Source organism: Heloderma suspectum, chromosome 5 (assembly GCF_057233095.1).
Source record: "Heloderma suspectum isolate Gila_16-S chromosome 5, 16-S_ref, whole genome shotgun sequence".
NCBI classification, from domain to species: domain Eukaryota; kingdom Metazoa; phylum Chordata; class Lepidosauria; order Squamata; family Helodermatidae; genus Heloderma; species Heloderma suspectum.
The window spans coordinates 9,549,750-9,563,579 of NC_139462.1; the positions used below are offsets into that span (position 1 = coordinate 9,549,750).

At 44.6% G+C, this 13,830-nt stretch overlaps 1 protein-coding gene across 9 annotated transcripts in view; it reads left to right on the plus strand.

Moving 5' to 3' along the window:
* The window catches only part of MAVS (mitochondrial antiviral signaling protein), a 27,435-nt gene continuing 13,605 nt past the window's right edge, over positions 1-13,830 (plus strand). For 4 of the 9 annotated variants that reach the window (XM_084855332.1, XM_084855334.1, XM_084855325.1 and 1 more), the window contains exons 1-4: positions 1-146; positions 5,576-5,623; positions 8,323-8,455; positions 10,202-10,376. In XM_084855332.1, the coding sequence (XP_084711458.1) occupies positions 8,342-8,455; positions 10,202-10,376 (289 nt within the window). In that variant the 5' untranslated portion in view covers positions 1-146; positions 5,576-5,623; positions 8,323-8,341. Of the gene's footprint in view, positions 147-197; positions 690-5,575; positions 5,624-8,126; positions 8,241-8,322; positions 8,456-10,201; positions 10,377-13,830 lie in introns of those variants that run through there. The other 5 variants (XM_084855330.1, XM_084855326.1, XM_084855328.1 and 2 more) reach the window with 5 other exon arrangements.

The following is a 13,830-nucleotide window of genomic DNA, read 5'->3' on the forward strand; positions in this document are numbered from 1 at the left end:
GGGGCGGAAGCCGAGCAGCCAATGGGGGCCGGGGCGGGCCGAGCACGCTCCCCGGGCGAGTGCGCGAGGCGGAGGACGCCGCCCGCCCCAGGCCGCTGCCTCGCCAGGCCCGCGCGGCCCCCCGACCCGGCCCCCGCCGCCAGCAGGTAACGAGGGCGCGTCGGGCCGCCCCGCGCGCGCCGCGCCCCGGGCTCGGAGGGAAGGCCGGGCGGTGGGAGCGCGCCGCCCGGGGTAAGCCCGCCTCCCCCTCCTCGCCTGCCCGGGTCAGGCGGGGGCTTGTGTTCGGGTCGCCCCTCCGTCCGCGTCGCTCTCGGGCGTCGGCCCTTGCTGACCCGGCCGCGCGGCACGCTGGGCGGCAAGGGGCCCTTTTGAGGGGGGCGAAGCGGGGCCTCAGGAGGCCCCTTTGCACGGCCGTAGGCGAACCCGCCCTCACGGATCCGTCGCTTTGCTCCCTCTCCCGCGTTCCCACGCGAGGCGAGACTTGCGCCGCAGCCCGGCGCCCGCTTTCTTGGGAGTAAGCCCCAGGGGAGTCGCCCTAACCGTCACCCTAGCAGTCCCGCGCGTGCCTTCTTCAGAGGATTGCCCTGTAAGGCTGCCCTTCGACGCGCACTTCCCCGCGTTCAAGCGCTCCTGATCGCCACAAGCCTTTCCTAGTTCCCTTCATGGATTCCTGCTGCGCAGGAACGAAGGTATAACTTTCCTTCGCTCGTTCTGGAGCAGTCAAGAACTATTTGTTTATTGCTTATTCTGAGAATGCCCGCAGAATACTGTCCTTTGCTAACAGGGGCCTGCGACAGATGGGAATAGTTTCCTGATAGTGTGGAATAAGCATTGGTTGCCGGTGTGTGGAGTACATTAAAGGTGCAATCCTGTGCGTGTTTAGACAAAAAAAAGCCCCACGACTCCCAGCATTCCCCACCTAGTGGGTAGGCAGGCAAACAAGCTTCTCTTGTGGTCCTCTTGGTCTAACTTCCTGGTTTGAAAAGCTCCATCATATGGCTCCAGAACACACACACACACACACACACACACACACACGGGGAGCTTGGGGACTTTCCCGGTGATTTGTTGTTAGAACACAGAAATGTCCTCTAGGTTCCTTTCCTCAAGGGTGTGGTTCTGTTTCATTGTTAAAACAGCGAAGAATCCTGTGGCACCTTTAAAGATGGACAGTTTTATTACGGCATAAGCTTCTGCGGACCGGGGTCTGTTTCCTCAGACACTTGAATTGTTATCCTAAATGGGCAGTCGTATATACACACGTGACTGGGGAAGGGAATGAAGATGAGTGAGGTCAGAGGGAAACCAAATGCAAAAAGAACAGATGGCAATAATTGCGTAAAAGCAAAATTGTTACAGTGGCAATTAACAAGGCAGTGTTGGTGATGAAACGCACATCCTTATTTATTTATTACATTTCTGTACTGCCTAATAGCTGAAACTCTCTTAGGTGCTGAATTATCTTCTTTTCTGTAAAGGCCTTATCAGGATCTGATTGGAAGCCACTGCCTTCACCCCCTCCCCAAGCCATTTCTAACTTTCAAACAATCTATTCTATAAATAGATTGACAAAATATTAATTTGAACTTAATCCATACAGCCAACCAACTAGCCAGGGTGGGATCTCTTACATAGCGGGTATGTTGGTTGTCCTTATCGTCTTGGCCAAGAAAGGGGACTCTTGCCACAGATCGCATCCAGATGTGTGGTAAAATGGTCATCTGTATTGACCCACAGTAAGAACCACTCTTGGCTTTTACTGGGGTCATTGAAGTCAAAGATGTATGAGTTGAATCACAGGTCAACATTACACCCTCTGTCTTTGGACAAGACAGCCCCCCTTTGGTGCCAACAGGCCTTGTGGAAAGATGAGATGAATTATGGGGACAGGGAAGGAACCCCAGGCATAATCACATTTCCCAAATCTTGCAAATTCTCTTCACTCCCTGTGGACTATGCACCCCCAGTGAAGGTGACAATTGTGATTCCAAAGCCATTTCATAGAAATATGCTTTGGCTTCCATGGAAAAACCCCGGCTAGAATCTGGGCTCCCCAAAGCCTTTCTTTCCCAACAGAGCCATCAGGAGCTGTCTTTTCAAGGTAAGGGGCTACCAGTAAAGCAAAATCCCAGGGCTTAGCCTTTTTAAATTCTCCATTTTAGCCTTGCTTTGTGTAAATACTGTTGCTTTGCAGTGTGGAGAAACCAGAATCAGGTCGCTTTCAATGGGATCCTCCTTATTTATTATTTATTTATTTATTACATTTATATCATGCCTTTTTTCTTCTTGCAAGGAGCCAAGGCGGCTTACAAGGTCCTCATTTCTCCATTTTATCCTCACAACAACCCTGTCAGGTCAGTTAGGCTGAGAGTCAGCAGCTTGCCCAAAGACACCCAGTCAGCTTCATGGCCGAGTGAATCTTGAACCCGGGCCTCCCGAGTCCCAAGCCAACCAGTACACTACACTGGCTCTCCATATCATCCTGCATATGTTCTGAGATTGTTTTTGTCACCGTCTTGGGCATTGTGTCTTTGCTGAAGCAACTTTTTTTCCTGCAATATTCCAAGCTGGCGGCAGCTTTTGCTAGAACCTGCAGCCCTGCAAATTAGATCCCTGGTTGGCACCTCGCTGCTGACTCCTTACTGATCCCTGTGTGCACCTCTTCTACCTTCTTTTTGCCTGTCTGCTCTGCTATCCTAGTTGACTTCCCAAATCCATAGGCTCTAACCCCACATGGTACGTGATGCTCCTTGCTCTTTTCATCACTCTCTTTCTGCAACCGCTCTAGCACTGCTGTGCTGTTGTGGCTGCCTCTCCCTGCACCTTAAGCTGGGATAGCCGTCAAGCACTGGATGAGCGAACGTGTGTAGCCATAGTTTAGCACTGTGCCACTTTTCCTCCTCTGGCTGGAAAGCTCACGTCTAAATTGATTTTAGATGGCTTGATTTTTGTTGTGGTGGGGATTGTTTGGTGGTTGACTAGTTCATGCCTCTTGTTGTTGAAATCTTTATTGCTGGTTTAGATCTATTGCTGGATAAGAGCACACCTGCTCCCAAGAGGCAAACTGTGGTGAGATTTACACTTCAGGCCTCTACGGCTGAAGTTGGTTTGATTGATGCTTGGAGAATTACGCATCCTGGCAAGAGAGACTTCACCTTTATTTCACCTGCCCATCACAACTGTTTTTGATTAGATTATTTTTTGGTTTCTACATCTTTGCTACATCAAATAAATGTTCATAAGATTGATACGCTGGTAGTCTCAGACCATGACTCAGTCAGCTTGGCGTTGCAATTTTCAGATTTGCCAAGGCCGCCCGGGCTCTGGCGCTTTAATGTTTCTCTTCTTAATGGTGTTGTGTTTAAATCACAGATTTCTGCTGAGCGACTCAGGTACTTTAAAATTAATGAGGGTACAGTTGATTCTTGCGCCGTTGGGTGGGAGGCCAGTAAAACTTTTTTGTGGGGCCGAATTATTGCCTATGCCTCTTATAAGAAAATAATTTCTAAAATGCAACAAATATCTCTAAATAAGAAGGTGAAATTTCTTATAACCCAGTTTGCCATTTGCCCAACTTCACAACTTTATCTGGATTTGCAGAATGTTAAATATGAGCTGAATAATATTCTTTCACAGCTGGCGGAACTTGCCTCAACCGGTTTACAACAGGCATATTGGTAAAATGACAAGCATCACATTGTCTTGAGCATCACATCGTCTTAAGCAGCAAAAACAGTGAAATTTTATTTCAGCTATTAAAGATGAGAGTGATACCATATGCACCTCTGCCATAGATAAAAATTCACAATTTTTAAAGTTTTATTCTGATTTGTATAGTATGTGTAGTAAAACATTGGAGCAGGACATGGATGCTTTTCTCCCCTCTCGTGTTGATCTTCCATGTTTAAATTCTTCACAGCAGCGTTTTCTCTTGTATTGAGAAAATTACAAAAGTAATTAGGAATATGAATACTGGGAAATCATGTGGTCCAGACGGGTTTCCAACTGAGTTGTATAAAACATTTTCTAATCTGTTAGTTCCAAAATTTCATTGTCTAAACAATCATATATGAATGAGGCTCCCTTCCTTCATCGTTAAATGGTGCTTATATTACACTGATTCCTAAGCCTGGTGAGGATTATACTTATTGTGCTAACTATTGGCCTATTTCATTAATTAACATAGGTATTAAAATATTAACTGCTGTTCTGGCCAATAAATTGCAACAAGTACTTGAAAGGTTGTCCCAGAGAGGAAGGCCAGGATCTCTTCTCGATCATCCCAGAGTGCAGGACACGGAATAATGGGCTCAAGTGACAGGAAGCCAGATTCCGGCTGAACATCAGGAAAAACTTCCTGACTGTTAGAGCAATAAGACAATGGAACCAATGACCTAGGGAGGTGGTGGGCTCTCCCACCCTGGAGGCATTCAAGACAAGGCTGGACAGCCATCTGTCAGGGATGCTCTGACTTGGATTCCTGCATTGAGCAGGGGGTTGGACTCATGGCCTTGTAGGTGTCAGGAGCGCTCTGGCGGCTTCTCCCAGTAGATTCCAATAGCCAACTCAAGACACAGATGAAAGGATTTCTTTTCAAAGCTTTAATCCTTTTACAACTTAATGACTCTTTCAGATGCTAATCACCAGTGACTAAAGCAAGGAACAGCAGGGTGGCCTAAGCTTCAAGTAGTCAGTTGATCCCCGTTTGAAAGAGAGTCACTTGAAGACCCAGAACTTATGGGCTAGGGAGAGATCCTCCCTCTTTCCCTTGGGTCCATGGGAGGCGGCCGTTGCTTGCGTTCCAAACGGGCGCTACGCCTCCTTTCCGCGCCCTCCATCACTCGTCGCTCTTTGTGTCGCTCTTTGTGTCTGCGTCGAGTGTCTAAGAAGCCCTCCTCCCACATTCCCTCACTACCCGGGTTGCTATCTATCTCTGGAATGCTGGCAGGAGGAATCTCTGCCAGGTGCTGAGCCTGTGAAGGATGAGCTGGCCCCTCTCCCACGGATAGCTGTTCCTCCTCAGAATCCGAACTGCTCTGAGGCTCTCTGGGCTCAGTTTCCACCCTGACAGTAGGCCCCTTCCAACCCTACTATTCTATGATTCTATGAAGTTATCACAACATTGGTTTCAGCAAATCAGGTGGGATTTAATAAACATAGATAAGAGGCTTATAACCTTTGATTAGTTGTTGATTTGATAGCTTTAAACACTGGTAGAACAGACTGGGCTGCCACTGTTCCTTTGGATGCTGTAAAAGCCGTTGACAAAATTCACTAGACATTTATCTTCACTACACTGAGTAATTTTGGGTTTCTTGCAGAAGTTTTGAATTTGGGTCAAATTTATATTCAAGCCCAAGAGCTAGGGTTATGACTAATGGTCTCTTTTCGGCTTTCTTTTCACTTGGGAGAGGTACCAGGCAGGGATGTCCACTTTCTTCTTTGATGTTCGATTTATGTTTGGAATCTCTGGCTTGTGCTGTTAGAGGGAATATTAGTATTCATGGCTTTGTCCATGATTGCTTAGAATGTAAAATTATTCTTTATGCTGATGATCTTTTATTGTTTATCTCAGAACTCCAGTCGTCTGTCCGAGCCTTGATCCAATTGATTAATACTTTTGGTAAGTTGTCTAACTATTCAGTTAATTGGTCAAAGTCTGAATTGATGCTATATCTCGTAGTGTATTAGCTAATTGGCCATTCTGAAGGTGCCCAGATGTTATTACCTATTTGGGAATACTTATGCTTAGAGATGTGTCTCAAATGATCAAGTAAAATTTGAATAAGTTGGTTAATCAGATCTCATGGGATTTAGACAGATGGGCATCTTTAAAGTTGAGTTTGTGGGGCAAGGTAAATCAATGCAAAATTGTTCGTTGTACACGGGATTCCTCTATTTATACCTGGCAAACATTTTCAAAAATTCAATACTCTGTCTTGTAAATGGGGGCGGGGTGGGGGGGTCCCTGCCATGAATTTCCTTGAAAAGGATGCAGCTTCCAATTAGAGAAGATGAGTTTGACTTTCCAGATCTTGCTTTATATCATTGGGCCTATTTGTTGACTTGTACTAAATTTAGGTCTTTTCCACTTAAATCAGATTTTCCACCTTGGTCAGTTTTGGAATCTTTTTGTCTGGATCCTCCCTAAGTGGATGGCATTAGGTTCTCGACAGATTAAAATGGATAGGGTTCCTCCCACAGTTACAGCTGTCAGAGATTTGTGGGCATCAATTACATTTTGATCCATTTTCTCATGCTAAATTGACTCTATGGGGAAACCTGGATTTAAAAATTGGTAAGAGAATGCTTTTGTGGATAAGTCGATTTTTACTTTGGATCACCTAGTGGGTGCTGATTATGGGTTTTTGTCATTCCCAGCTTTGCGGGCCAAATATGATTTGCCCGCTGTGGCTGAACGGCAATACTTGCAGTTGAAACATTTGTCAGAATTTAGGTTTCATAGAATAGAATAGAATAGAATAGAATAGAAGGGTTGGAAAGGGACTACAAGGCCATCGAGTCCAACCCCCTGCTCAATGCAGGAATCCAAGTCAGAGCATCCCTGACAGATGGCTGTCCAGCCTCGTCTTGAATGCTTCCAGGGTGGGAGAGCCCACTACCTCCCTAGGTTATTGGTTCCATTGTCGTATTGCTCTAACAGTCAGGACGTTTTTCCTGATGTTCAGCCAGAATCTGGCTTCCTGTCACTTGAGCCCATTATTCCGTGTCCTGCACTCTGGGATGATGGAGAAGAGATCCTGGCCTTCCTCTCTGGGACAACCTTTCAAGTACTTGAAGAGCGCTATCCTATCTCCCCTCAGTCTTCTCTTCTCAAGGCTAAACATGCCCTGTTCTTTCAGTCTCTCTTCATAGGGCTTTGTTTCCAGTCCCCTGATCATCTTTGTTGCCCTCCTCTGAACCCTCTCCAGTTTGTCTGTATCCTTAAAATGTGGTGCCCAGAACTGGACACAGTACTCCAGATAAGGCCTAACCAGTGCTGAGTACTTCCCGGGATTTGGAAGCTATGCTTCTGTGAATGCAGCCCAAAATAGCATTTGCCTTTTTTGCAGCCACTTCACATTGTTGGCTCATATTCAGCTTGTGATCTACAACAATTCCAAGATCCTTCTCGCTTGTAGTGTGGTTGAGCCACGTATCCCCCATCTTGTAACTATGCATTTGGTTTCTTTTTCCTAGGTGCAGAACTTGGCATTTATCCCTATTTAGGTTACAGCTTTTACAGCTTCAGAGTCTCCCTCACTATTGGAAGCACTTACTGAGGCCAATCAGTTATATCGACCCATGTTTATAAATACTTATTATTGGTGAATAACCTTATGATATACAGGGTTCTAAGCAGGAATGGAATAGGGAACTGGATTGTCTTATTTTGCCTAATCAATGGATCGCCACATTAGCATCTTTACCTGAAGCATCTATGAATCTCAGGTTATACCTTTTTCAGCAAAAAATCTTCTTCCATATCTATTGGACACCACAACATCTCTTTAATGAAGGTTTGTTTAAGTCAGCTAATTGCTGGAGGTGTAACACAGCTAATGCTGCTTTTAACCATATGTTTTGGCAATAGTTGCCTCTTTTGGGAGGAGGTTGTTATATGACTAAACCTTGTACTGGAGCACTCTTTAATATTTATCAAATAATATTATGATGAACATGTCCTCTTAAATTAACTCCCTCTTTCCTGGAAGCTGACACATGGTCAGCGGAAATGGATTCTCCGCACACTTTTGACAGCTAAAAGACTGATACTACAACACTGGAAGGATAAATGCTCACCTCCTATAATGCAATGGATAGAGGGCCTAACAACACTTTCAACATTTGAATGGGTGGTATACTGATGCCAGTTGTGAATGGATACTTATATGAATATTTGGTCTGCTTTTGTTGAAGTTTATGTATCGTTCTTAGAAAGCTATATGTTTCATGTATAACCTTTCATATCCATGCACTGAAATAGATATATTCAAATCTATGTAACTACATTTTTTTCTCTTTCACTGTTTTATTTTATTGAAATTTTACACTAAAATTAATTAAAAAAACCTTTATTGCTTTTATATTGTGTTTGATTTAATAATTTTATGTATACCACCCCAGGATCCCTTGAGGATGGAAGCATGGTTTAGAAACATTTTAAGCTAAATAAATTAGACGGATTGCCTCTCCTGACTTAATTTTAAGGGACGGAGAAATGCAGCTGCTTTAGCCGTGTACGTCCTTTTCATGTGCATTGCAAATTTCAATTCTGGTTATCATGTTTATGAGACAATAACAGCTTCTTTCTTCCCATAGTTCTAGTCACTAACTGAAGATGGGCTTTGCTGAGGACCAAGTGAAAATGTATATTGATAGTAACTTGCGTAAGTTCCATCGCATCCCTGTGGATCAAATGTTGCATCTGAGTTGCTTCACCGAAATGGACAGGGTAATTATTCAGGAGTAACTTACTTTTTCTGGCTAGCGCTGATGTGTGTAGGGTGGAGAGAACTGCCACTGAGAGCATGCCCAGGGCAGGGTCTCCAGGCCAGCTTTCCCCAACCTGGAGCTGTCGAGATGGACTCCAATTCCCATCACCCCTTTGGTCATGCCAACTGAAGATTATGGGAGTTGTAGTCCAACACAACTGGAGGGCACTGGTTTGGAGAAGGCCGGAGTAGACAGTACTGGGCTAAACAGATCAGTTGTCTGACTCGGTATTATGTTCAGCTTCCAGAGATTGTTTTTAAATTAAACCCCTTTCTCGCCTTTATGATTGTAAAGATGGGCTTGAAAGTGTGTGAGCAATTCCTGGTGAAATGTCAGTTGTCAGGGGATGGGGCTCAGTTGCCCTGCCCAACACCTTGCCCCTTCCCATTTTTTAACAGAAAGAATAAATTTTGCAAAATAGTAAGAATTACAGAATAAATTGTGCAAGATGGTTCACAGAGTTGCAGAATTCAGCTCTACTTTTCACAGAATTGTGGTTACTGCCCTACACTTTTTTTTAAAAGGGCAACACACACAAAGACCTGGATAAAAGCAACTGCCCTTCACTGAGACTGTGTGTCCATCTTTACTAGGGGTGCAGAACCTCAATCTCAGAGGCCAGATCCATCTCTCTTGGGTTCTCAGTCAGGCCTCCAGGGGTCCTCAGAAGACCATGCCCCCTTCCCCCAACCACTGGTCATTTGGTGGTTCCTGGCTTTTGTGCAGTTTTTTCCCATTCTAAAAGGTTGAAATGCCTCTCTTAAGGCTTAGTGGCTGGCAGTAAGAGTTTTAAGCTAAAATATTAAAATATTTTTAATTTTTAAAATAATAAAATATTTGGTTTTGGCCCCACCCCTTTTGCTTTTGGTCCCACCTAGTGCTGGGATGCTGTTCCAGACAGCTTCTCTGAAATGGAATTTGGCTCTCAGGCTGAAAGAGGTTCGGCATCCTTAATCTATACCATCCCAGACAGTCATCTCAGCTGGATGGGATTCTCTCCCGAGTGTGTGTGTGTGTGTGTGTGTGTGTATGCTAGGCAACAGCCCAAGTTCCCGCAAAGGAAGCAAGTCGAGCAAGGCCAAGTTTAGGTTCTAGTAAGGCAAAGTCTAGTAAGACAAAGGTAGGCCGGTATTATTATCCCCCCTATTGCAGATGGTGGTAGTATGGGGGTTGAGACAGAGAGCAGCTTGTCTAAGCCCACTTGGTGAGTTCATGACAGAGCTAAGATTTCAACTGGGAACTTTGTGATTTTGTAACTCAGTCTCCTAGCCACTGTACTACATCAGCTGTCCTTGCACTATGCCAGCTTGAAGTGGAACCTGTACATTTGTTCAGTTATGTGTTCACCCTTCACTTTATTTTAAAAATAGCAACATACAGTTTTAAAACAGTTGCAACATTTCTTTGGGTACTGCAGGATTAGGGGGGTTGTTGGTGACTTCGTGGGAGCTGGCAAATCAGTGCCTTCCAAAGTTGGCTTTTTCTGGTTAATTGTGCATTTGCACTGAACGCAGCAGGAGTGCTTCTGAACTATCTGCTCTAAAAAAAGTTACACCTGTCTTCACGTTTAGATCTGACAGCTGGAGATGCTTGGGATTGAATGAGGAGCTTTACACAAGCAAAGCAACACTTATGGGGCGCTTCAGTGGTGCTTTTCTTTCTCCCTCTCCTGAAGCCTGCATTTGCTTGTTCCTCATATTTATAGCAACAGATTACCGCGCATGTGGACAGACATGGGAACGCGAAATCTGTGTGGCACTTCTTTCAACACCTGACGTGCAGGGAAGGCTGGGTGACGTTACTCGTAAAAGCTCTCGAAACAGACAAGTTACAAGACCTAGCTAAGGACATCCAACAAGTTTATGACTCCCACCGGATCTGTAAGTTACCTTTTCTTCTTTTGCAACCAGTGCTGCTTTTCCTTCTCAGGAGCATAGAGAACTTCAGGTTTGCTGAAGGGCGGTAATATAAACTTTTAAAATGCATGTACAGAGGAGGCAGGTAAGGGCTAGTCCATGTTGCATTGGCCAACATGACACGTTCCTTGGGTTAACCTCTAGGTTGGAGTGCTGTAATGTGCTGCTTTGACTAGTGTTCAGGAAGCTTAGCTCACAGGTAGGCAGTGTGGCAGCACTCTTTGCACATGTTTTGGACTATTGCTGATGCTGACTGTGGCTGATGGCAGTTGGTATGTCATGCTCCCTGCTCCTTCTGCCACCCTCCTTCCGCTGCCCCCAGGGCATTTTTGTTCCACAGCGGTTGGGATACTTTGGTTAATTTTGGGGGATTATTCAAAGTGCTGGTGTTCTATCAAGCGAACAAGGGTTGTATCCAGGGTACCTTAAAGACCTTCTAGCCCTGCTGGATCAGACCAAGGGTCCATCTGGTCCAGCATTCTGTTCACACAGTGGCCAGCCAGCCAGGAGCCCACAAGCAGGACATGAGCGCAACAGCACCCTCCTGCCCATGTTCCCCAGCAACTGGTGTACATAGGCTCACTTCCTCTGGTACTGGAGGTAACACATAGCCATCAAGACTAGTAGCCATGGATAGCCTTTTCCTCCAGGAATTTGCCCAACCCCCTTTTCAAGCCATCTGAAGTGGTGGCCATCACTACATCCTGTGGTAGCAAATTCCCTAGTTTGACTATGTGCTGTGTGAAGAAGTCCTTCCTTTTATCTGTCCTGAATCTCCCATCAACAGCTTCATGGGATGACCCCAGGTTCTAGTATTCTGAGACAGAGAGAAAAATGTCTGTGGCATACCTGCCCAAGGTTCCATCTTTCTCTAGCCTCCTCCTCAGAAACTGAGAACCTCCCTACAGTTCCCTTCAGGAACGTCTTCTTTCACTGTTGGACAGCTGTATCCACTGTCCCACAAGCTTCAGCCCTTTTACTCTCTCTGGGTTCCAGAGCAACTCAATATGCTCAATTAGTTCTCTCAACCATCTACAGGAGAAGTAACAGGGATTTAGATATAATAAAGGTAGCGTAAAATCAAATGACACATGGGAATTTGGATTTTTTTAAAAAAATAAAGATTTATTTAAAAAATGACAATTTATAAGTTGTTATTAGTAATCAGTGCTTGTTCCTAACTTCCCTGCCTGCTCTACTCTCTTAAAATCCTGTACACAAGCTCCACTAACTAGATGTTGTTTCCATAGGCACTATCTGACTGTCTGACTGTCATTTCACCCTTTATATAACCTCAGAATCCTCACATACATTCAGGCCCCTCCCACCTTTCACTCGTTCTCTGGTGTACTGTCAACCCTGTCTTACCTGGGTTAAAGTTAACAATGAAAACACATACATTAATATAATAGGCATACGTTACAATCTCCCTATCTACATTCTCCACACCATGCATAATTTTGTAGACCTCCATCATGTCTCCCTTTATCCTCCTTTTTTCCAAGCTAAACCATCCCAGATGTTGTAACCTTCTCTCATAGGGAGATGCTCCAGCCCCTTGATCATTTTAGTTGCCCTTTTCTGCACTTTTTCCAGCTCTACAGTATCTTTTAGGTATGGTGACCAGAACTGTACACAGCATTCCAAGTGTGGTCGCACCATAGATTTGTATAAGGGCAGCATGATATTGGCCGTTTTATTCTCAGTTCCTTTCCTAATTATGAGTCACGTGGGATTTACCTTTTTTACAGTGGCTGCACACTGGGTTGACATTTTCACCAAGCTCTCCACCATGATGGGGAAGGCGTGTTCTCCGGTATATGCCTTCCCCATCATGACATGCCTTAAGGTCCTCTGGGGACAGAACCGGCCCTGCCATTAAATAGAGTGAGGTGGTTGCCTCAGACAGCAGATGCTTGGAGGCAGCAGCGAGGTGTTGGAGGAGGGAGTTATGTGCCATGCAGCCCGCCCTGCACCTCCGAGGCTAGCCAGCTGCCTTATGTGCTTTGGAGGACACTGTCCCATTGCCAGTGCAATTATAACAAAACAAAAAAGGGAGAGGGGAGACAACAAACAACAAAAAGAACACAACAAAGAAAGCATGTTTGTTTACAATAACTGTTCACAACACCATTTTTTTTAATTGGAGAAAAAAGATTTGAGACTGCTGTTTCAAATATATGTGTTAATATAAGTAGCCCAGATATCTAAATAAGCATTCAGACGAAATTGACGATGGTGGAGAGACGTTCCAATGTTGCAAGAGCAGTAAGATCTTCAGACCACTGGGTAGAATCCAGTGTTAATGCTATGTAGAGTAGACCCATTGAAATGAATGGGACTTATGTTAGTTATAACTAACTTAAGTTTCATTCATTTCAGTGGGTCTACTCTGTGTAGGACTAACATTGGATACTACCCACTGAATGATATGGTGGGTGTTTATCTTTCCAGGCTTCAAGTATGAGTCTCTTAGCAACTGCAAAGGCTCTCAGTATGCACTTTTGCCGTCCATCTGTTAATCCCCACATCACAGGAGTATAATTTAAAAGTGTATGAACATCCCCCGTTATCGCAAACTTTTCAAGAGCAAAATTTATGCGGGCCGTAACTTTCGACTGAAAGAGGCTGCCGCAGGGCATACCCACATCATATGCCTCAACAAGGCATTGTCTGCATTATATCGCCAGCATCTAACAGAGCCAGCCAGCTTCTTCTTAAACAAGCCTCTGTGGTGTCCAATATACACAAAACGTCATTTTTGTTGAATTGGCCTCAATTTTAAATCTAGAGAAATAGCACATATGGAAGCCAAGGCCACTTTCTATTTAGTAGGCTGTATAACACATTCCATCTCCTTATTCCATTTATCTCTAACATACTGAACATCCACTTCATTACATTCCAAAAATTCTTTATAAACAGCTAAGATTACAATAGCTGTAGGTGCAGAAACGCTTATTGCTGATGGCCCATATATAGACACCCAAAGGTGCTGTAATTGAATATATCGCCACCCAGCACTAGATGGTAAGTGATATCTAAGCCACAATACTGAAAATGGTAAAAACTCATTGCCTGATCCTATTAACTAATCAAAAGTATATCAATCCAATTCCTCCACTAAAAAGCAGGTAATAAATCTAATTAATAAATAAAGGCTGTCTCTCTATTTTCACATCAAGATTCCCATCCCATTGTTGCCAGTCCAGTCAGCTTTTGTATACAGAATGAGAGGGAGCACTATCTTGTACTTTGTCTCTAGCAGCAAAATGTCTCGGGCTGGCCCTGTTGCAGGAGATACTGATTAAATGGCCCTACCTTCTGAAGTGAGGCAGAAGATTACTTAGAACAGGGCCTTCCCAGCACTGGCCCCCTTGTGGATCTTGCTGTCTAGAGCAGCCTGCTGTTTACTGCG